We start from the raw sequence: 24,455 nt of genomic DNA on the forward strand, positions 1-24,455 counted from the left end.
TAACCAACCAAGAAACCCAGGCGCCCTAAGATTAAGACTTTTCTAAGAGAGAACCTTTATTTCTTGACTACTAATGGAGTTTACCTTCTACAATGTCTAAAATTTTAAAATATGCCTGACTCACAGCCCTCTTTGGGCATAGGTACTTTATGGAAGGCAGCTGTCTAATGAGAAAGGAAGGTTGTATGTGAGGGTGTATGAGGATTTGTGAGGTACTTGGTCTGGGACTCTGGGACTGAAACAAGGAGGATCCAGGTCAAGTTGTTTAGGTAAAAAGAAAAGAAAGGGCAATTCCAGCAGTGTGACCTAGTAGAGAGAAAACTGGATGACTAATTAGAAGATCTGGATTCTAGTCCTGGTTATCTGTGGTTATGGGAGAAGACACACTTTTATTTGTCACATCTCTTCCAAGGTTCAAATAAATGTTTTTAGCTGATCATTTGGAACTTGCAATGTATTTCCCAAAGAAGCAGTGTTATAAAACAGAGGTTAGTTTCTCAGACGATCTTCCAGGAATCAATAAAAATTCCACCAGAACTGAAATTAACGCATAATTACAAAGAGAAATACAAATATTTTTTTGCAGCATTAATGAATTAGCAAAACAGATTAGCCAAACTAATTATCGTGAGGTTTTTAAAATGGAAAACATTTAATTAGGAGAGGATATGGAACTGAAGGCTGTGGCGAATATGAAAGAGAATTACTTCTTGGCACTTTCAAGGTAATCTGAGGCTAACGGCAAGGCTCACAAATGGAAAAGAGGCAGGAGAGAGAAAGGGAAAAAGAAAGTTTGAGCTGTATGGAATTTTTTTTTTAAAGATTTTTATTTATTTATTTGACAGAGATCACAAGTAGGCAGAGAGGCAGGCAGAGAGAGAGGAGGAAGCAGGCTCCCTGCGGAACAGAGAGCCTGATGTGGGGCTCAATCCCAGGACTCTGGGATCATGACCTGAGCTGAAGGCAGAGGCTTTAACCCACTGAGCCACCCAGGCACCCAGAGCTGTAAGTTTTTTTTTTTTTAAGATTTTATTTATTTATTTGTCAGGCATAGAGGGAGAGTGAGCGAGTGAGCACAGGCAGACAGAGAGGCAGGCAGAGGCAGAGGGAGAAGCAGGCTCCCGGCCGAGCACGGAGCCCGATGCGGGACTCGATCCCAGGACGCTGGGATCATGACCTGCCACCCAGGCGTCCCGAGCTGTAAGTATTTTTAAGGAAGCCAATACAAACAGTGTTTCAGGGGTGAAAGAATGGGCCAAGCTGGGAAAAGCCAGAGAGAGATAGAGGTACCATTCTGAAACTAAGGGAGAAATGAAAGAAGGCCAGTGACTAACATACAGGTACAGAGACTCCAGGAGATTAGGCCAAAAGTGGGTCCAAGAAATAAATCTGAGCTAGTGAAGTCCCAAGGGAATGGTGGGACAAATATTCAAGACAGGGTCAAAGACTCAGGCTATCAACTCCAAATGTGAGGCTCTATCTGGAGTCCAAATTCAGGGAACTCTGAGGCCACACTTTGAGCCAGACCAGAGACATACTAAGACTCCTTAGCTCTGGGGCCAGAACTGGTTTTAGACTGTTGGTGAAAGATGGGGTTGGGGGAGAGCAAAGCAAGGGGAGGAATCAAGCAAAAAACTACAGACACACAACTAGAGTTAGAGAAGGACAGAAAGAAACAGGTCTTATTATTTTTAAAGATTTATTTTATTTGACATAGAGAGAGACTACACAAGCAGTGGAGTGGGAGAGGGAGAAGCAGGCTTCTCGCTGAGCAGAGAGCCCCAAGCGGGGCTCAATCCCAGGGTTCTGGGATCACTACTACAGCGGAAGGCAGACACTTAAGGACTGAGCCACCCAGGGGCCCAAAGGTGTTAAAGAAAAGGGAGGGAGGGATGGAGGGAGGGAGGAAGAGACAGGTCTGAATTTGGTGTGCCGATGCATACGAACTCAGACCGGATCCTCAGAAGGAGAAAAGGCGGTGGCAGGGGGAAAGACGCAGGAGGAGGAAAAGGTGCTCAGAGAGATAAACGACTCTCTAACCACCACCAGGGGGCACCTCGAGTTCCAGGACAGTTTTGTTGATTAACAGGACTGGCCAGTGGTGTGGGGGAGGGAAGAGGACAATAGAGTAGCCTTCCAACTAAGGGGCGGGGGGCGGGGTGTAGGGGGTGTGGGGGGTGTTGTAACCAGTACTCAAACATATTGGAGTAACCACATCTTCTCACCTTTCTGCTTCCTGGTGCTGTTCACAGTTCTAGGTACTATTATTACCTGGCTGGCTGGCAGGGACAATTGAGAGGCAAGGTAAAAAAAAGGTTAAATAATGATAAAAGATACAGGCAAAAATGAGAAGACAGAGGGAGAACTAGGAAAAAGAAACTGGGGAAAGAACAGTCAGGATATAATGGATTAGACATGAACACGAAGACCGTAGCTGTTTTTAAAAAGAGAGGGAAAAGTCAAACTGACCTGTGAGGAAATGAGGAAAGATAAGAAGAGAAAGTCCTGAAAACAGCTAATTCAGTTTATGTGATTAATTCCACAGTGGCTTGTCACCCCTTTCACATCTCATCTATTAATAGGATATCTACAGAAGAGCTGTGCTTTATAAACACACAAAACTGGAGCCTTTGCTCTTTGGGAGCATTTAGATATATGTTCATTTTTGTCAAAGATGAAAGAAAGCATGTGGTAGAATTGGAGGATGAATTTCAAATCACTAAATAGTTCCAGGTAATAAAGAACAAAACTGCATAACTTTGGGGCCCGTTTCCAAGCCAGGAGGGGGCATTGGGGGAGCCAGTGTTAGAAGTATTTTGACTCATGAAAGATACATTTAAATACACTTTAAGAATTTGGCTTTTCTTTTTCCTTAAATGCTGCTTTATGAAAACACAACAGGTTATTAACATGACCAGAATAAAGTGTGTGTGTGTGTGGGGGGGGGGGGTGTTCCAGACAGCCCACTCCAAAATCTATCACATAAATCCGCTCGTCATTTTTCTCCAGATTTTGCACTGCTCAGGGTACAAGAGGATCTTTGATTTAGCCACTGGACACTTTATAACTGTGCCTGTCACTCAGTAAGTACTTGAGTACTTTAGGGGAAGGTCAGGGGTAGTGTTTACTAACCCAGAGGCAGATACAGAACCCGGCTAAGGCCCTCAAAGATTGAGAAATACCCAGAACTAAAAACGTTAACTGCAATGACCAATACAAGTCTCTGGGCATTCACTGTCGTTTTTCCACATTGCTGGTCTGGTTTTGAGGGGTTTTATTCTTCCTTCGGACTTACCAGAATTGTAACGTACTACAGAATTTAATATTTCTAAAGCACACACCTCAACACTCCTCTCCCAGAGCACATTCCCTCAGCCTGGGCGTGCAGATCTCTATCCCTCCCAGAGTACACTCCTCAGACCATCTCCCGTTTCCCATCCCCCAGCTTTCTAACTACATTGTGCGCACTCTTCCAGGCAGCTTTTCTGCAGCCAGGGCAGTTGCAGGGCTCCGAGCCCGTCTTCTCTGGGGCGGTCACACGTGTCCATTCCCTGGGGTGGGTGGGTGGGGGTGTCGCTCTTCGCGCAAGGCTGCTGATTGGTGCCTCCCCCTACCCCACCCTTCCCGCCGCTCTCCAGCCTCCATCCTACTTGGTTCCAGCTTAACCAGCCCCACCACCTTCTTTCCTTGGAGAGAAGAGCTACTTTAGATCTCCTTGGAACACCGTTCTTGGATGGAATAAAAGTGCTGAGAGCAGGTGGAAATCACTTTATCTCGCCAGGCCTCACATTTCTGGGGGCCACAACCCACTGGTTCTCCAGGGATACTCTCAGCACCAATAATTACTGAACTCTCACACGTGCGTGTTTCGGGATCTAGCCCCTACCGAAAGCACCACCCGGCGGGCCCTTTAAAAGGGCGCGACCACTAAGGCCAAGTGGGGGGTGGGAGAGACCCTTATTGTCCTCATAGGTCCAAGTCAGTAAACTCCTCCGTCCCAAACACCTGGAAAGCGGAGTGAGTCCCACGGCAGTTGATTGGGGGGTACTTTGCTCCCTTCAAGCCACACTCCTCTTCTTTCTTGGGGCGCTCAGTTCCCTCTCCCCTCCCCCTCTCTTCCAATTGCAGCTGTCCGGACTGGGGGTGGGGAGCGGGGGCGGGGGTTGTTGTTGTGGTGAGGGCAGCCCCGCCCCCTCCTCGTGGGCGGCCCCTCCCCCAGGCCCTCTGTTCGGCCCCCTCCCCCCGCCCCCCCCAGCCCCATCTGTTTTCCCCAGCGGTGAGATGATTATATTGTATGGTACTGGGGGCGGCCGTAGCCGCAGCCGCAGGATGGGGCGCGCGCGCGGACCCCGTCGGCAGCCGGAGCAGCAGACGCCTCAGTAACTCGGGCCCCCGAGCCGCCGCCCCCCGCCCGGGTCGCCCGCCCTCAGCTCATGCACTCGCCGAGCGGCGGCAGCAGCGGGAGTAACAGCCGCCGCCGCAGCCGCCGCCACCCCCGCCCGAGAAGCTGAGGCGCTGAGGCGCTGCGACGCGGCGGGAGTCCGAGGCGGGCGGGCGAGCGGTGCGCGGGCAGCGTGGGGCCGCCGAGGCGCGCTTGGGGTTCGGGGCCGCCGCCGCCACCGCCGCGCCTGGGAGATGTGCCCGGAGGAGGGCGGCGCGGCCGGGCTGGGCGAGCTCCGCTCCTGGTGGGAAGTCCCGGCCATCGCGCACTTCTGCTCGCTCTTTCGCACCGCGTTCCGTCTGCCCGACTTTGAGATCGAGGTGAGTGGCCGCGAGGAGCGGGAGAGGTGGCGCACCCCGCGCCCCTTTCTCCCCAGCCCCCCTCGGGAGTTTGGGAGCACCGTGCGGGAGGGAGCGGGGGGCACGCGGAGACTTTGGCCGGTAGTCCGCAGCCAGGGGAAGGGCTCGGAGGTGGGGGCACGAGGCGCTGAAGGGCCAGAGCGCGGGCGGGGGACGCCAAGTGCCGGCGTCCGGGCTCGGGACGTTCGCTCGTGGCCGCCGTACCCACCCGCGCCTTCCGGGGCCAGGCGAAGCGGGCGGCGGGAGGGCGGGGGGAGAGTGCGCTTTTGTACGAGTGGGACCCGGCCGACTCTCCCGGGACTTCTCGGGCAGGAGGCTGAGTGTGTGGGGAGAGTGCGTGCGCGCGCTCCCTGCCCGGTGCCATTGAAGCGGCGAGCCAGCTGCTCCGGGCGGGGACGGGGTACGGGCTGGATTAACTCGGACCGGGCCGGGAGGCGGCCTGCGGCCGTTTGGGGGAGGGGTCTGTCGTGCCGTGGGGAGGCTCGCCCCCACTTCGGCGGGCGCGTGGAGGGGGAATCGGACTTTGCAGACTGCCGGAGGCCCGCGACTCTCGGGGGCGCTTTGGGTTAACTTCGGGCCGGCGGTGATGGGGGCCTGGGCTCGGGGGCGCGCTCTCCTCCGGGGAGCCGCCCGGCGCTCGCCCTTGCTCGGGGCTCCGAGGCGGAGGGAAAGTTTAGGACTCCGTTATTCTTTAATAGCGCCTTTCTTCGGAACATACAGCCCTCTTTATGCGGGGACCTCGGGAGCTCTTTGAGTTGATTTCGCCACCATTATCCCTCCGGGCGGGCGTGTTGTAAAGGGATGGCTTTTCTGGCCAGGCCGAAGGTGCTTTCAAACCCGGGGCTTTGTGATAACCGGACTAAAATCAGGGGGTCCTAGTAGCAGGGATGGTGGCGGGAGTGTGAGGAATGGAATGTACACGACGGCCCGGACGAGTACCCAGCCCCTACAAGCATCCGTCCTCCTTTCTTTTATTTTTATTTTTGGAAGGGGGTGTGAAATATTTGATTGGTTGTCAGGTTGAATTGCTTGCCCTCCTATGGCAATGTATATGTAGTGGACTTACCACCTTTTGCCTTGGACAAAGGTAAAGGGAAACTGTTGGTCAGTTTTTTTCTTTTCAGTTCTGCCAATGAGTTCCCCAATGGAGTAATCAAAATAAGAATTACTCTTTTCGAGGAACACGTAGTTGTTGTTGCCTCCCCACCCCCACCTATCCTACTTTCTGCCATTTTTGGATTGATTTTAGTTCGTTTATTCCTAGGATTTTTGCCTCACCTTTGTTTTTAGATTCAGTGTTGTTTGTGGAAATATCATTTGCTTCTTGTATGAATGAAGTGTTGAAACTTAACTCTTGTTGCAGAGTTAATGAAATTGGGAAAATAAAAAGATAGAAAGAAGTACAGTGGGAGAATGTGGGCCCATAAACTAGAACCACCTTCTGGCCTTTGGCGATTCTTAGTCCTGAAGCTGAGTAAAGCAATGTGATTAAATCGTAGGCTTCTGTTTTTAGGAAGATGTAATAACTTGGGCATTTTAGATAGCACCACAGCGTTTGCTTTCAAAGTTTGAACCTAATTGTAATAAGCATGATCTTTACTAAAAATGTTAGTAGGATAACTGTTTTTATTTGGGGATGCTTAAATTCAAGAGATGTTTAACGGTTATTTTGGTAATACTGTTTTCTTTTAGTTGGTATAAAATCGTGAGTAGTTAAATTCTGTCGTGCTGCTCAAAATGGTGGCTGTTGTGGGAGGTGTTGCTTGTGACTGTGCCATCTTGGGTGATGGTAGTAAACTTGTCCCCTAGCCCATTTTCTTCCTTGCAAGATAATAAAGTTGAGGTGACGTTGAATTACAAGTTGAGACTTTAAGGACCCATTCTAAAAATACTGTGGAAAAATTTATCGTCCAAAATCTGTATACTCCCATTTTGTTGATGGAAAAATAGAGGTAACTAATTTTACCTTAAATTGTTACAGATACCTAGAGTAATCTTTAAATAACTTATTTCTAAAAAATAAACTTGTGGTTTCTAAGTATTACCTGGTGTAATTCCTAAGGAAATGTAAGCTGATCAAAGAGTTCAAATTTGTATGAACAAAAGAAGTGAAAAATCATTGTTACAGGTGAATAATTTGGGCTCTTTGAGATGATCTCTCCTTTGATTGGAGCAATTCTTGGAAGTGACACTGTTTTTAAACTGCATGCTGTTTGAAATACTTGCAACACGAATAAATATTTGGAATCCATATGCACATTTTTGTAATTATCCATACTGTTTTTACTAGAAGTTCAGTAAGTAGGTAACAGATGATAGTGACTTTTTAACTTCTGCAGTTCCCTTGTAACCGTCTCACTTGAGGTTTGTTTTGACATGGTTAATGCAAATTGTAACTTAAAGTTTTCAGTAGTTATCAGAAATTAAAATTAGTCTTTTTTAGGCTTCTAACAAATTTGACACATGATAGTGCAGAAACTCACTGAAAACATCAGATTTATGTATGTATGTAATCTCTACACCTAACATGGGGCTCAAACTCACAACCCCTAGATGGAGTCCCAGGGCCCCTGAAAACATCAGTTTTAGTTCAAGTATAAATAAATAATTTTTAAATTAATTATTATTATTTTTTGCTTAGGTGATTTTTTAATAACAGTTTATTGTCCTGACTGTTTGAGAAACAATCCCTTGGTTAGAGTGTATGATACAATGGAAGACCCTCCTTAAACAGAACAAAAAACTAATTCTGATGCTGAATTGTATTTGTGAGGCCAACTGGAAAGGCCCTACCATCTTAATTTACTGCTACTTTAAAGGGTAAAAATGATGAATAATACCAAGTGGTAGAAGTTGTATATCAGCTTTTTAAGGAAACCAGTTTTCAGCTATCCTTGACCACCAACCTGAACTCATGGATTTGTAGAAAATTTAGGAAGTGGAATCCTCAAGGACTTGGCTTCTATTTATCTAGAATGAAGTAATCTCTTAGATAGGTGAAGGGCTGGGAGGATTCATGCTGCCATTCTGCAAAAGGTCAATATCTCCCACTTACAGAACTGGTCCCTAAAACATGGATAGTTTTATTTTTTCTTGTAAAAAAAACTTTTTGCTCTGTTGATCAACCTTCAGTGTATTGGATTTCTTTAGGGATTCTGTAATCATCAGATGGAAAATCTGTGAATGTGTAGGTAATGCTTTAAGTTTAGAATATCTGGTTTGAAAAATAATACCGACGTTATATAAACCTTGAAAATTTATAGCACCATGTAGGTAAGAGAATTAAAATCACCCATAATTCCACCACTAAGAGATAAAAGCTATTAACTGTTAACATTGTATTCCTCCTCTCAGGGATAAAAGCTATTTACTGTTAACATATTTAGAAATTCCCAAATATGCCCACATGTATTTGTGGCTTAGGTTAGGTACTGTTTTTATTTTTCAGAGGAGGAGATTGAAGTATAGCTGGACAACAGGAGGTTAATGAAACTGAATTCAGTGGTTGGTATTATTAAGAGCCCCTACTCAATTAGGTGCTTAACTTCGAAATGAGAGATTACCAAAGAAACTCCTAATTCTTTTGTGTCAGAAGATTATCTGTTAATATTTCAGAAACATTTCATTTAAATAAAGTGTTTTATAATTGTTTAACATTCCAATGGGTTAGGCTGGTTAAGCTTTTTTTCCCAATTTGAGAAGTGAAGAATGGTGAATTGACCTCTGCAAAGATTTAATGCTGATTTTTTCCCCCCCTCCTTACCAAGTTCTCCTTACAGTAACTGTAATGTGTTGATCAAAGTAAGGGAAGGGAGTGTGGAGTCATTTGAAGAGTTTGGTCTGGAGTTATGACGGGTATGGGGGTGTGGGCAGAAATCCCATCACAAACATTTTGGGAATATTTTCCTCTAGAGAAGAGACTGTGGTGTCTCTAGGTGGCTCTTTGAAAATGGTCATGATAGTTTGTGTATTAGCAATGTGGTGAAAATAATCTGATTGTCAGTGCCTACTCTTTTCCCTGAGCTTTGTGCTGTTGAGTACTGAATCCTTTACCTACTTCTTACTTGGCTCTCCTTCCTGGTTGTGGTTGTACATAGGTAAAGTCTCTAACCTAATGAACATGATGATCTGGGGCCAGTATCTTTAATTCAGATTCCCAAATTACACCGTTGTTGTTTCCTTGGATCCAATCCCTTTTTCAAGGTCACCAAGCCATAAATTTTTATTTTTAAAAATTTTTATTTATTTATTTTTAAAAAATATTTTATTTATTTATTTAACAGAGAGAGAGATCACAAGTAGGTAGAGAGGCAGGCAGAGAGAGAGGGGGGAAGCAGGCTCCCTGCGGAGCAGAGAGCCCAATGCGGGGCTCGATCCCAGGACCCTGAGATCATGACCCGAACCGAAGGCAGCGGCTTAAGCCACTGAGCCACCCAGGCGCCCCCAAAATTTTTCATTTTTTTTTAAAGTACTTTCTACACCCTACATGGGGCTCGAACTCCTGTCCCTGAGATCAAGAGCCCCATGCCCTACTGACTGAGCCATTCAGGCGCCCCCCAAGGCATAAATTATTCAGCATGAAAATAAGAAACAAGAATTGCTGATAGTAACTTATTAGTACATCTTTCATACCAGCAGTTCTTGAGCCTGGGCCTGTGGATGGGCCATAGGAGATTTAATGTTGTGTGCATATATGCAGTTTGCTGGAGGAGAGGGTCCTGTTGCTTTCAAATTCTGAAAGAGGTCCCCAACCACACTAAGGTTGAAAAGCCCTGAGCTAGATGAAAGAATGAGTTAACCTTGACTAGGGGAACCAGAAGCCTAGTTTATTACACAAAATGCACTAGACTAGGAGTTAGGAAACTTGAATTCTTAACTCTAATTGTTCCATTAACTTGCTCTGTGACCTTGACAGGTTGGAATAGCCTAATGATAAATGACACTTCATAGTACTTGGTACATTTTTCCAAATGTTATCTCATTTATTTTATTGATTGGTTGTACTGATTTTATTTATTTAAAGTAAGCTCTACACCCAACCTGGGGCTTGAACTCATGACCCTGAGATCAAGAGCTGGATGCTCTACCAACTGAGCCAACCTGCTGTCCCCAAGTGGTATCTCATTTAATCCTTAGCTATCACTGTGAGGTAGGAATTATCCTCATTTTACAGATAAGGAGATTGGAAATACAGAGACTGAGTTGCTTCCAGGTAGACTGTCACCTGGATCTTAGGTGCTTAGATAACAAATTCTTTGCCATTACTACTGTATCATACTGTTCTGATTTCGTTATTTAAAATGAAGGACTAGGCCTATAAGTAATGGCCAAGCCTCCATAGTACAAATCTTGAGATCTTTGATTTTTAATAATGTGGAGTACAGAAGATCCTTTTAAAACTTTTTTTTTTTTTTTTTAACAGCTTTTATTTATTATTCAGAGAGAGGGCACATATGCACAAGCAGGGGAAGCAGCAGGCAGGGGGGAAGCAGGCTTCTGACTGAGCAAGGAGCCCAATGTGGGACTCAAGCCCCGGACCCTGGATCATGACCTGAGGTGAAAGCAGATTCTTTTATTTTATTTTATTTTATTTTATTTATTTGACAGAGATCACAAGTAGGCAGAGAGGCTAGCAGAGAGAGAGGAGGAAGCAGGCTCCCTGCCAAGCAGAGAGCCCGATGTGGGGCTGGATCCCAGGACCCTGAGATCATGACCTGAGCTGAAGGCAGGCTTAACCCACTGAACCACCCAGGTGCCCCTGAAGGCAGATTCTTAACTGAGCCACCCAGACATCCCCCTTTTAATACTTCTGCCAAACTAAGTACAGTGTCAAGTTCATGATTCCTTCCCTTCCTCCCTCCCTTTCTTTTCTTTTCCCCTCCCTCTCTCCCTCCTTCTTTCTTTCTTCCTTTATTTCTCTCACTCTTTCTTTCTTTCTTCCAAGATTTTATTTATTTAATTGACAGAGAGACAGAGTGCGAGAGGGAACACAAGCAGGGGGAGTGGGAGAGGGAGAAGTAGGCTTCCGGAAGAGCAGGGTGGCTGGATCCCAGGACCCTGGGATCATGACCTGAGCTGAAGGCAGATGCTCAACGACTGAGCCACCCAGGCACCCTTTTTTTTTTTTTAATGATTTTATTTATTTATTAGAGAGAGAGGAAGCACAAGCAGGGAGGGAGTGGCAGAGAGATAAGCAGGCTCCCTGCTGAGCAGGGAACCCCATGTGGACCTCGATTCCGGGACCCTGGGATCATGACCTTAGCTGAAGGCAGACACTTAAGGACTTAGCAACCCAAGTGCCCTGTTTCCATTTCTTTCTTTTAGCAAGTTTTTTTTTTTTTAAGATTTGATTTTAATTAATTTTTTAAAAAAGATTTTATTTATTCATTTAAGACACAGAATGCTGGGGGAGAGGTAGGTAAGAACGAGCAGACTTCCTGCTGAGCCAGGAGCCTGATGCAGGACTCCATCCCAGGACCCTGAGATCATGACCTGAGCCTAAGGCAGATGCTTAACCATCTGAGCCTCCCATGCACCCCTTAGCAAGTATTTTTGAGCATCTATCATGTATTAGATAATGGAGGTACAAGATGTGAATATAACACAAAAATATCTTCCTTCATTTCAGTGGAAGGAAACAGTAAAGCAGTTGGTAAGAGTAATATGTCAGAGGACATTAAAAAACAAAACTGTGAAGGCATAGGGAGGCCCAGTTGAGGGGATAGGTTGTCGTAATAAAAAACAGGCTGGTTAGAAAAAAAAAAAAGTCTGGTTAGGTATGGCCTCAGTGAGAAGATGGCCTTTGAGCAGGACTGAAGGAGATTTGTGATTTAAAATGATTTAAAAATTAGTAGTTTGTGACACGATTCTATAAGGTAAGGTACCAGATAATATTTTGTAAAGATTCAAGATCTGTTCCTTCTCCGAGGGGTAAAGCCCAAGCACAGATGTGAATTACAGAGGGGCAAATCTTGGTACAGTTTGAAATCCTGAAAGGGGAAAATGTTCTCTTAGAGAACATTATCATATATATGTCTCCAAAAGTGAGGGGCACTTGGCTGCCTCAGTCAGTAAAGCATGTGACTCTTGATCTCAGGCATGGGAGTTCAGCCCCACGTTGGGTGTGGAGATGACTTAAAAATTTCTCCCCAAAAGTGAATACTGGATCCCCTTTCTGTTTATTTTTAATTTTTAAAAGATTATTTGTTTATTTTATTTGAGAGATAGAGAGCATGAGAGGGAAGAAGGTAAGCAGACTATCCGTGGAGCTGGGAGCTCAATGGGGGACTTGGCCTGAGAACTCCTGGGGATCATGACCCAAGCCAAAGGCAGTCGCTTAACCAACTGAGCCACCCAGCCCCCACCCCTTTCTGTTTATACCAACGTTTTAAAAGGGAAAGCTTCCTTTGCCAACCATGTGAACCATCAGTGGGGTAGTTGGGAGCTTCCACAGTCCTAGAAAGGGCAATACTCTCTCATCTCTGAAGGACAGCCTATGTTACCATCTGGTTTGCTATACAACGGAAGTTCAGTTCAGTGTTGCTTAATTTTCTGGAACATCGTTAGGATAGTCTAAAATACACCTTGGCACCATTTGGTGCAACGGACTGTCTGCTCTTTGATCAGGAGAGGCTCTGCACTGGGTTCTTGTGTGTTAGGAGTAACAGTGAGGAGCATTAGCAGAATGCTGAAACACTGGGGGTGCAAAAGCTGGTTTAGGTAAAAATTCAGTGTGGACCGAGCCAAGGGGACAGAATTGTGCAACTTCTAACTGTATGGTTTTAGATCTAATTGATGTGATTGAACATATTTTCAAAAGGAATCAAGCAGAAAGTCAGGAACCTGGATTGTGGGCCTACCTCTATCATTAACTTGATTTACAATCTTAGGCAGATTTTTGGTTTGCTCCATACGTTTGAAATGCCCCATACATAAAATTGGAATTTTAGAGTAAATGATTCTTAGATTTTCCTAGGTCTTAAGTTCTAGGAATGGTTCTCAGCATGCATAGCACTATTAATTGATTCAGAAAATCATCGCCCTCACTAACAGGGTCAAGGTTGTGACCTGTATTAGGATCCGTGTTTTACAAATTAATTTTGAAAGCTATGAATCCATATTTGATGTGTTTATGGATTATATGAACTTGTCTTTCTGTGGAAATCTTGTCTGCAGACACACTGCTTTGAAAGTAGATTTTAGGACTTGATGATTGATATTTTCACTACCTCCAAGGTCCTCGAACTGAGCTCTAAGGTTTTGTATTTTGAGATTGTGAGGAATTCTGGAGGTTGAAGGTCTTGAGTTATGTTATATTCCCTTCAGGGGGGATGAATTCTGGAGGATGAAGGTCTTGAGTTATGTTATATTCCCTTCACTTCTGTTTCTTCACTTATATTTAACATCATTCATACTTTGAACTTCGAATGATCCAGGTGTAGCTTCAGGCATGTGACTTTCTTATTTGGTATTAGAGTCTTTTTAGAAAGCCATGTTGTCTTTCTGTATTTTCGTATTTCAATAGATGCTGTTCCTTAGGTGCTTTTATTATACCTTTTTTACATTATCTTCTAACATTAATTTATATTTAAAAACTTGGGAAAGGTCTTTGAGTAATTCTTATAATTAAGAATTGTTAGATAATAATATTGAGCTCAGAATTCTGTGGGTTTCTTTAAGGCTTGGGGATTCTTGCCTCAGCATTATTGGTATTGGATCAGATAAGTCTTTGTTGTGGAAAAGCTGTCATACACATTTTAAGCTGTCTAGAGCATCTCTGGCCTCTACCCTCTACATGCCAGTAGCATCCCCAGTCGTGACAAATAAAATTATCTCCAGACATTCCCCACATAATGGGGAAGACTTTTTTCAGTTCATTGTATAAAAGGTACACTGTGAAGAAGCTAAGTTTTTTCTTCTAATAGTAATTTTTTTTCTTAAATGCAAACCTTTAGGTTTATAAAAGCTGAAGGAAGTTAAAGTTGCTTGGAGATGTGCATGTAGTAGTAATTGCACGTCAGAAAACTGGGAAGCAGAGGTTTTAATATTTTTCTATCCTGGGGAGTCATTTAAGGGGAGAAGTAAACCAATAGAGGGTGTTGTGGGGTTAACTGGATCCCTGAAAGAAAGGCCTCCCTTAGGCAAGGCCTGGCTTTCCGGCACTGTTGGGGAAGAGGGGTGTTGGGCTATTTAGCCTCAGGCTGGCTTCTGTGCTGCCATTGCCTGTCAGGGCACAGGGTCTTCTTGACAAATCTCCTGAGCCTCGCACAGTGGTAGACTGTGGGGAGTGGGGGTGGTTAGTTATGACCAGGTTGAAAATTCAGTGAGACGTAAGTTGAGGGGGTGGGTGTGTGCACACGCGTATGCTTATATATCTGAGACATAAGGGTATATCGTTATACAGAGTGTATTACTCCATCAGAATTTTTGTCTTAGAACACATCCATCACAGAACCTTTCTTGAGGTTGCTCTCAGTATTTTTCATGATTTCTCCCACTGGATTTTTCTTGTAGGCAAGTATGGCGAAATAGTTTATGGATCAAATAGGTTTTCGTTTTGGTTTGGAACAAAAATTGTATTGTGATGGATGGTGACTTAGAGGTAAAAGTCTAGGAAGAAAGATACTGTAGAACTTCAAGGGAGATGGTGTCATTGTCTGTGGCCTCCAAAGGTATCTTTTATGTGGAGTGTCCATCTCCGCATCCCTGCTTGCCATCTTGTGGTGTTTGGTCTCCGCAGGGATCCATCACCTTATTTTTTCTTCTTTATCTTTCTTGACTGGGAGCTAATGCCTGACCACATGTTTTTTTCTCTGCTACTCCATTGTTGTGCTAATCTACTGCTGTCGTCCAAGTTCATTTTGGGCTGTGGTGGAGGAAGGTGGAATTTCTGGCCTGAATCAAGGTATTAAATTCCAGAATCTGCATAAATAGGTTGAGGTGAAGTCAGTCACTTTTGCAGCCAAAGGCAGTTTTCTCCTTCAGGAGGGCAAATGACCCCTCAGAATAATTCTGTTTGGTGCTCTGTTCTGCACATCATTACTCACGCACCCCTTTAAAATGGAATATGGCTTGTGTAAAAATATATGAAATACAGTATTTTGTTCTCCTGTTTAAATTCCCTGACCTCATGTGACCTTTATGATTGGATTGGCTTTAAGTGATGTCATGTTCTTGTAAGTTTCATACTATAATGGTCAGCTTTTAGCTTTGATTCTACAGCCCAGACTCTTTAGGAGCAGTGTTCTACTTTTTCCCAAGGGTGGGTTTGCTAGAGTAACTGCCTGACTTGGCAATATGTCACTGAGGCATGTGGCCACCTGAATTAAATGTGTGAATGGTTGTCATAGCAGACATCCTTCTGTGCCCCTCCCCCCCAATAACCTCTAAAAATACATGAAAATAGAGGATGTGTTAGGGTCACAATTGTACTAACTTACTGCATGTTTTTAATGTTGAACCTTTAAATCCCCTCCAATTAATAATTCCTAGGAATGGAATGAGTTCTTGCAATTGTGAATGCTGTTAAGCAGTCTGGTTGGCTATAACTGTTTTTTCTCCTGACCAGTTCCTTTTAATGAACACCACTTCCCTGAGTGTTCATTGTTTCAGCAACAATGGGCCTAAGGACAGTCAATTTGCTTGATAGAAAATGTGTTAAATTAACAGATCTACTTCTTTAGCAAATCTTTTCACTCCCCCATTCCCTATTGTGTTTCCTCTGTCTCCCTGAAAGGTTGTGTTTGCTGATTCTTTTAGGTGTGGGAGACAGTTTTTATAATCAGTGTCCTGAAGTTATTTGTTCAGGAGACACCTATTTGGGGGAAAGGTGATTTAAAGAAAAATTTCACCTGTTGGCATAATTAAAGCGTCTAACTTTTTTCCCCCCATTCTTAGACTGGTATTGATTTGGTTTAGTATCCTACACAGATTTATTATTTTCCCCCCACATTGTTTCTGAAAGACTTCTCTCACCTCATTTGCCATTGTGTTAAAGCAGGCCTCTTTACAGGACTTTGGGGATTGGGAGTGGAATGTTCTAATTGATGGTGAGGATACTTATGTCCTCCTAACACTAAATTTTCATCACTTTCAGTGATGGAGCCCATCATAACTGTACGTGGATTTCTGTAATTTGCAACTCTTTCAAGTAATAGTCGAATTAAAAGGAAAATGAAAATCTAAAATCCCAATCAGTCTGTCTTGTTTTTGTTATTAATACTCAGGTTTCAGAGGTACGTGACAAGATTGCTATTCTGCTGCCCTCCGGAATTACAGTATTTTTTTAAAGTGGGTGGGTAGCAGTGATAGTGGAAAACATATGTTATGTGCCAGACGAGTTATAGAATGTATGAACTCTAGGAATTCAGGGGCAGGCAGTGATCATGAACAAAATGCTTTCTAGAGAAGGCAGGCTTTGGAGGTTCATATTGAGTAAGTCAGAAAAATCTACTTAGATCAGAGTTCTTTTCTTAGAAAGGGCTAATAAAAAATGAGGTTGAGAAATCATAAGCCAGACATTGCAGTAAACCTTGAATGCCAGGCTCACTGGTGTTAAACATTTTTATTTAGGCATTTAAGTTTAAGACAAGAATGACAACAAAATTTTAGACAGAATGTCCTGTGTACTAAAGGTTTTAGATTAAATCTGGTCTTGGAAGCTTGGATAGAACAGAGTGAAGGAAGAAAGACTAGTTTAAGTATTGGAGTGGAAATGAGTGAAATGCTGAAGGTAGTGTAATAGGAAAGAACATTCATCACTGGTGTTATTGAAGAATGGGTAGGACTAGATGATTAATAATGTTGGATGCATAAAGAAGGTTGAATCAATTAAGGATGTTTTTGGCTGCAAGTAAAGCATGTCGTACTAATAGCTTAAAACGCTTTGGACCAGCCTGGGACGGAGTCTGGAGGAATGTGGTTTCTGGCAGATATGGCAGCTCTGAAGAGTATAGTTCAGTAGTTGGCAGTGGTGCTCCCCATGGTCACAGGATGGATTCTGCAGCTCCTAGGTCTGCATTGCTGAGTGATGCAGAGAAGTTTAAGAAAATTACAATTGAAAACAGCCATTGAGTTGGTGATTTGAAGAGGTCAGAGATATCTTCAGAGAAGCCTCTTTGAAAGAGAAAGAGAGAGGCTAAAGCTGCATTCTCCTGGAATGAAAGAGGAAGAGAGTTCTCTAGGAAGCTTAAGAAAATGATGGAAAAGAAGGAACTTAAAAAGATTTTTCAAGAATAATCCAAAAAGAAATCTTCGTTCTTACATAGTTAACATTAATGTACGGAGGGAGTCAATTAATAGTACAGTTTTTGTTTGTTTATTTAAAGAAAAGCCAGCCTGTTTCCAAATTCTACTCTGTTTTATACCAGCAATCCTTCCTTTCTCCCTCCAGTTACTGGGAGGGGGCTGGTAGTTACCCCACCTAAGACTGTCAGTTGCTCAGTGCTTTAGCTTCCTGTTTAGTAAAATGAAAATCCAGACACAGAAATGTACGCTTTTAATCTTTAGAATTTTAGATTTACTCTTGATTAACTCTTGATTGTTTGGAATACTTCAGTTTTTAGTTTTTCTGTTGTTAAGTATTTAATGATCTGTAAGACTGCTACTTAATGCAACTCTGTGATCCTTTTGTAATGGGCATTTATTTACAAATAAGACAGGTATTAATGATAAATATTCTGCTAACACATTCCCCAAGTCCGATGGAAGTTACAGAAGAACAGAAGGCATTTTTTGCTTATTTGTCTTATCTCCCTGTTGGCTCTACAGAACATTTTGGAGGGTATCTGGCAGTTCTAGTAGCCCCTTACCACTTCTCCCTCCTCCTGGGTGGAGTAAGTCTATATCCTGGCTAGTAATCTAACACATCTTGCAAGAAAAGATGAACTGGGTCAATCAAATGCCCATTCTTGAGAGTGTAACCTAGGAAATGTAAGGATTATTGAGTTAGTGTGGAAAAGAAACTGAAAGGTCACTGTGAGAAGCCATGATAAAAGCCAAAAAAATTGTGCATATGAGGCAGCAGAAACTGCCAGACACTCAGCATTAGAGGAATTAATGGGAAGGTTCCAGCTCTAGTCCCTTGGCATATATCCTATAGGAACCTCCAAGCATCTGAGGGAGTCTGCATTCCTTGCCCCCCAAAGAACCTAACACCTTCCTCATTTCTCTATGTGCATATAGTAAATATTTATAAAGGTAGGCTCATACTTTTACATACTCAAAAGGATCCTGTTTTACTTAGTTAACAGTATTACATGATATAGAATGCCCTGTCATCTCTACGTTACGACTTTTAATAGCTTCAAAGTATTGGCACTCTCATCCATTTAGCCAATTTTCTATGGGGCATTGAGGTTATTTTAGTCGTTTTCTGTCATTACAATCATGAACAGAAATTTTTTCCCCAAGAATATTTTTTTAAATTTTTGTTTTTTATTTTTTTATTTTTTAAAATTAATGTATAATGCTGTTTTAAATTTTTAAATAATCTCCACACCCAGCTTGGGGCTCAAACTCATGATCAAGAGTCATAAGCACTTCTGACTGAGCTAGCCACGTTCCCCAGATTAGTGTTTTTAATGATTAGACTTTTGTTATTACCTTCTTTTTGAAGTCATAAGTTTTGAGTTTTCTTCATTCATTTTTAAAATCTTCTATTTTATGAATTTGGTGCCGGCAGTGGGTGCTCTAGGCAGGCTTCAGGTGTTTCTTATGCATCAGCTTACATCTTTTTTAAAATTGAGATATGGTGGACATATAACGTTATTAGTTTCAGGTATACAACATAATGATTTGATACTGTATATACTGTGATGTGATTATCACAGTAAGTCTTGTTAATATCCATCACCGCATATAGTTACAGATATTTTTTCTAGCGATGAGAATTTTATTTTTTATTTTTTCAAAGATTTTTATTTATTTAATAGACAGAGAGACACAGTGAGAGAGAGAACACAAGCAGGGAGAGTGGGAGAAGGAGAAGCAGACTTCCCGCTGAGCAGGGAGCCGGTGCAGGGCTCTATCCCTGGACCCCGGGATCATGACCTGAGCCTAAGGCAGCAACTTAGTGACTGAGCCACCCCAGGCATCCCATGATAAGAACTTTAAAAGACCAACTCTCTTAGGGGGGCCTGGCTGACTTAGTCAATAGAGCATGGAACTCTCGATCTCAGGGTTGTGAGTTCAAGCCTCACATTGGGCATGGAGCCTATTTTAAAAAAAGACCTACACTCTTATCAACCTTCAGATATATAGTACAGTATTGTATATTGTGGTCACTGCCATACATAACATCCCCAGGATTTACTTATTTTATAACTGGAAATTTGTACCTTTTGACTACCATATTGCCCACCCCCTACTCTGCCTCTAGCAGCCACCAATGCAATCTCTGTATCCGTGAGTTTGGTGGATAGATTATTATTAATTATTAACAATAATTATTAAATTAATAGTAATATATTTTAAATTTAAATAATAACTAAATTAAATTTATGATTAAATTTAAATCACAAATTATTATAAATTATTAATCTAATAATTAAACATTATTGTTTTTATCTTTTTTTAAGATTTCACACATAAATAAGATCATACACTATTTGTCTTTCTCTGACTTATTTCATTGAGCATAATGTCCTCAAGTCCTTTTTTTTTTTTTTTTAAGATTTTATTTATCTATTTAACAGAGATTACAAGTAGGCAGAGAGAGAGAGAGAGGAAAGCAGGCTCCCTGCTGAGCAGAAAGCCTGATTCAGGACTCGATCCCAGGACCCTGAGATCATGACCTGAGCTGAAGGCAGCTGCTTAGCACACTGAGCCACCCAGGCGCCCAATGCCCTCAAGTTCTATTCATGTTCTTGGAAATGGCAAGATCCTTCTTTTTTTTTTTTAATTGCAGAATAATATTCTCATTTTGTGTGTATACCACATTTTCTTTATTCATTCATTGATGGACCCTTAGATCGCTTCTATGCCTTGGCTATTGTGAATAATGCTGCAGTAAACATGGGATGCAGATATTTTTTTCAAGATAGTGTTTTCATTTCCTTTGGATAGACTCAGAAGTAGAATTGCTGAATCATGCAGTAGTTCCATTTGTGGAACCTCCATTCTGTTTTACTATGTAGTGGCTAGACCAATTTACTTATAACCAACAGTGCAAAAAGGTTTTCTTCCACATCCTTGCTAATACTTGTTATTTGTTGTCTTTTTGATAAAAGCCATTCTAACAGGTATCAGGTAACATCTTATACTTTTGATTTGCATTTCCCTGATGATTAGTGATGTTGAGCTTCTTTTCAAGTATCTGTTGGCCATTTTGTGTGTCTTTAGAAAAATGTCTACTCATATCCCCTGGCCATTTTAAAATCAGATTGTGCATTTTTTTTTTGGGGGGCTATTGTGTTGTATTTATCTATTTTGAATTCTCCATGAGGTAGACATCACCTTTATCTTACTCTATAGATGAAGAAATAGAGGCACAGAGAATTGAACTGATTTGCCCAAGGTCACATAGTCAGCAGGTGGCAGAACCCAGAACTGAACCCGGAAAGTTTGACTTCAGTAAAATGTCAAGACCTTTATTGGTAAAGGAACTGAGCGGTAGTGTTGATGAGAGAGGAAAACTGATAGATAGCCAGTGCACATTCTTTAGGGACCTGTTGGAGGGTAGGTGAAAAATATGTTTTTGTTAATATCAGGCATTAAAAAGGAGTCTTAAGCAAAACTGGAGAGAGCACAGAGTTAGGAAAAATAACATTAGACATTTTCTAAATATATTTTTTAAGTAATTCCTAAACTCAGCATGGGCCTCAAACTCAAAACCCTGAGACCATGAGTCACATGCTCTACCTATTGAGCCCACCACCCCAGGAAGACGATATTTTAGAAGTGAGAGAAGTCAATTTTTTCTCTTACTACTTAAATTATATGTAGAGTATGTCAGTATCTTTTAAGAATTATTTACTTTTGTTTTCTCATTCTCCTGTAACAACTGGCTGGTACTTTTAAAACATATTTAATATTTAAATAATTATTAAATTAATAATTTAATATTTAAATAATGTCAAACTTATAGAAAAGGTATATATGACTAGTACAAAGAATTCCTGAGCCCCTTGACCTGTGTTCCCCCTTTGCTCTATCATTACCTCCCTCTTCTCCCCACCATTCCTCCTCTATCCATTATCCTTTCATCCACTCATCTGTTCATCCACTCTTTCTACCTATATAATAATTTATCCCCCTTCACTTTCTGAGAGTAATGTGCAGACATGATACCCTTTCACATTCTCTCATATATATCATAGTATAGTTATCAGAATCAGGAAATTAATACTAAATAAGATCTATAGGTAATATATCAGCTATTACCAACCTACCCAATAATATTAATATGTATAATTCATATATTATTACACATGTTTAATATAGTATTATTTTAGAAATTATTTTTGTGGTTCAGGTTTTTAATCTAGAATCATGCATTACATTTAGCTATTGGGTTTCTTTAGACACCTTTAATCTGAAATGGGTTTTAAACTTGGCCGTCTGGGAAGAGTACATTTTATTGATTGCTGCTCAATTTGGGTTCATTGAATGTACCCTCATGATTAGATTCAGGTACTGTGGTTTTGGCAGGAATGCTGAGAAACTGCATGTGATGTCCTTTGTGCATCATATCAGGAGTTACTGTGATGCCATTTGGTCCCATTATTGTTGCTGGTTGTTATTATTTTGATCACTTGGTTCAAGATGGTATCAGCCAGGTGTCACCACTGTGAAGTTACTGTTTTTCCTTTGTAATTAATACGTACCTGGTGGGGAATACTACGTAAACATCCTGTTTTTCATTAGAATTTCACCCATTAGTAATTTTAATCCATGCATGATTCTTTGGTTCATTGATTACATCATAGCTGCCAAATAGGTGTTTTCAAATTCCATCATTCCTTTTTTTTTTTTTTTTTTTTAAAGTAAGTGGTACAGGGTACCTGGTGGCTCAGTCGGTTAAGTGTCTGCCTTCAGCTCATGATCCCAGGATCCTATGTTGTAGGGTTCCCTGTTTAGCAAGGAGTCTACTACTCTCTGCCCTTCCCTCACCCCTTGTGCTCTCTCTCACGCATACGAGAGCTCTCTCCCTCATATAAATAAAAATGAAGTAAGTGGTACGCTCAACGTGGAGTATGAACCCAAGATCCTGATACGAAGAGTCTCATGTTCTATCAACTGAGTCAGCCAGGCACCCCTCCATCATTCCTTTTACATTAAGTTGGCATTCAGTTTTCATTCATGGATTCTAAGTGTTTGATTCAAAACCGTTTTTAGTGTCTGGTAAGAATACGATTTTATAAAATGTTTTTTCTCTTGGGAATTTTCTAAAGTGAATGTACAATTATATAACCGTATTCAGAATGAAATAGTCTTTTAAAGCTTCAGATTTCGCTTTTTCTTTTTGCTTCGAAAAGTTTCAATCTCGAGGCAAGTTCAGAGAACTAAGTATAAGTGAACCCCTGCACACTGTTTACTCTAGATTCACCATTTGTTAACATTTTACTGTATCAGCTTTATGTTTTCTTTTTGTGCTGAACCATTAGAGAGTAAGTTGGCATGGTGATGATACTTTATCAAGAAAATACTTTGGCATATACTTTTGAAGAATAGGGACCTACTTTTGCATGCTCACAGTAGTGGGTTCACATTTACTCATTTTTATTTATTTATTTTTTAAAAAGATTTTACCCATGTATCTGAGAGAGCAAGACCAAATGAGAAAGTGCCCTTTAGGGTCGGGGAGAGGCAGAAGCAGACTCCCTGCAGAGCAGGGAGTCCAGCACCCCTTGATCCCAGGATCCCAGGATCATGACCTGAGCCAAAGGCAAACACTTAACCTACCGAGCCCTTGTGTGTTCACATTTAAGAAAATTAACAATTCTATAACTGTATGTAGTAAATAGTCCACATTCAAATATCTTCATTTATCCCCACAATGACTTTTACATATGTTGTCCCTGCCTTTATCCTGGTTCACACATTGTGTTTGGCTGTTAAGGGAATAGTTTTTAAAAGAAAATTTGGTAAAATGATGTAAATTTCAAGCTGAAAGTATATTAGGTGAAATCCTAAGAAAGAGAGAGGCATTTTATTTGAATAACACTGGCTCCAGTCCAGGCTGTGCTCAAGGTCTGGACAGCTAGCTACTTAACCTATTTGAGCCTGTTTCTTTATTGGCAAGTTCTACACTTATTCCTTAGGGTATTATGAGATTTGAATGATCTAAGGCATATGAGGGCCTGGCACAAGTAGATTTCAACAAATTATTATTAAATTATTTTCTCGGGGCGCCTGGGTGGCTCATGGGTTAAGCCGCTGCCTTCAGCTCTGATCTCAGGGTCCTGGGATCGAGTCCCGCATCGGGCTCTCTGCTCAGCAGGGAGCCTGCTTCCCTCTCTCTCTCTCTGCCTGCCTCTCCATCTACTTGTGATTTCTGTCAAATAAATAAATAAAATTTTTTTTAAAAAATTAAAAAAAATAATTTTTTTTCTCAATTTTGATTTTTGAATTATGATAATATAACTGAGAATCATTTGGGAGAAAGGAATGAAATAAAGATGTGTTTGTGATTTCCTTTTTTTTTATAATTTTTTTTTTTAAGAGAGAAGAGAGTATGAATGGGGGGTGATGGGGAGGGACAGAGGGAGAAAGAATCTTAAGCAGGCTCTATGCCCAGTGCAGAGTCCAGTGCTCGGTGGATCTCACAACCCTGAGATCGTGACGTGAGCCAAAATCAAGAGTCAGTCGCTTAAGCACCTGAGCCATCCAGGTGCCCCTTCCATGTTTATTTTGAAGTCAAATTATAAGGTAGTAAAATTGTTAATAAAAAAATCAATGTATTGTGCTTATGTGATTACTGAACATACAGTTGAATAGCTTTATTAAGATATAATTAATACCACATAATTTACCCCTTTGAAGTGTAAAATATAGTGGTTTTCAGTATGTTTCAGATGGGCGCTGTTATCACCCCAGTCAATTTTAGAACATTTTCTTAACCTCAAAAAGAACCTCCCTTTGCTATCCCACTTCTACCTTCCTGTCTACCCCCTTCCTCAGCCTTGAGCAACCACTAATCAGTAGATTTCTATAGATACCCTTTTTCTTAGTTTTCATGAGGAATGGAATCATATGGTATGTGGTCTAATGTTACCTGTTTTTTTCCACTTAGCACATTTTTTCAGGTCTCATCAGTGTTGTAGCAAATATCAGTACTTCATTCTTTTTTATAGCTGAATAATAATATTCCACTGTATGGAGATATTATATTCTATTTACTTGTTAATGGGTATTTATGTTACTTCTACCTTTTGGCAGTTATGAATATGCTGCTATGAACAGTGGTATACAGGTTTTTGTGTGATCATATGTCTTCATTTGGCAGGGAGGTATATACCCAGGAATGGAATTGCTGAGTCATGTGGTACATGTATTTGATCATTTGAGAAACTGCCTGTCTATCAAAGAGGATGCATCATTTTCTGTTCCCACCAGCAGTGTGTGAAGGTTCCAGTTGCTCCACATCCTTGCCAACACTCATTATCTTGTTTTGGATTCTAGCCTACCATCTAGTTGGTGTGATATAGTATCTCAGT

General features: G+C 41.7%; 1 protein-coding gene across 1 annotated transcript in view; it reads left to right on the forward strand.

Annotated features, from left to right (window-relative positions):
* Positions 1–4,280: 4,280 nt before the first annotated feature.
* Positions 4,281–24,455, forward strand: part of CECR2 (CECR2 histone acetyl-lysine reader) — a gene marked incomplete at its 3' end in the record, with an annotated part of 145,512 nt that continues 125,337 nt past the window's right edge. Inside the window, exon 1 of the mRNA XM_082742483.1 lies at positions 4,281–4,761. Within this exon, the coding sequence (XP_082598609.1) occupies positions 4,636–4,761 (126 nt within the window). The 5' untranslated portion in view covers positions 4,281–4,635. The remainder of the gene's footprint in view (positions 4,762–24,455) is intronic.

The sequence above is a fragment of the Mustela nivalis genome (assembly GCF_964662115.1).
Source record: "Mustela nivalis genome assembly, chromosome: 7".
NCBI classification, from domain to species: domain Eukaryota; kingdom Metazoa; phylum Chordata; class Mammalia; order Carnivora; family Mustelidae; genus Mustela; species Mustela nivalis.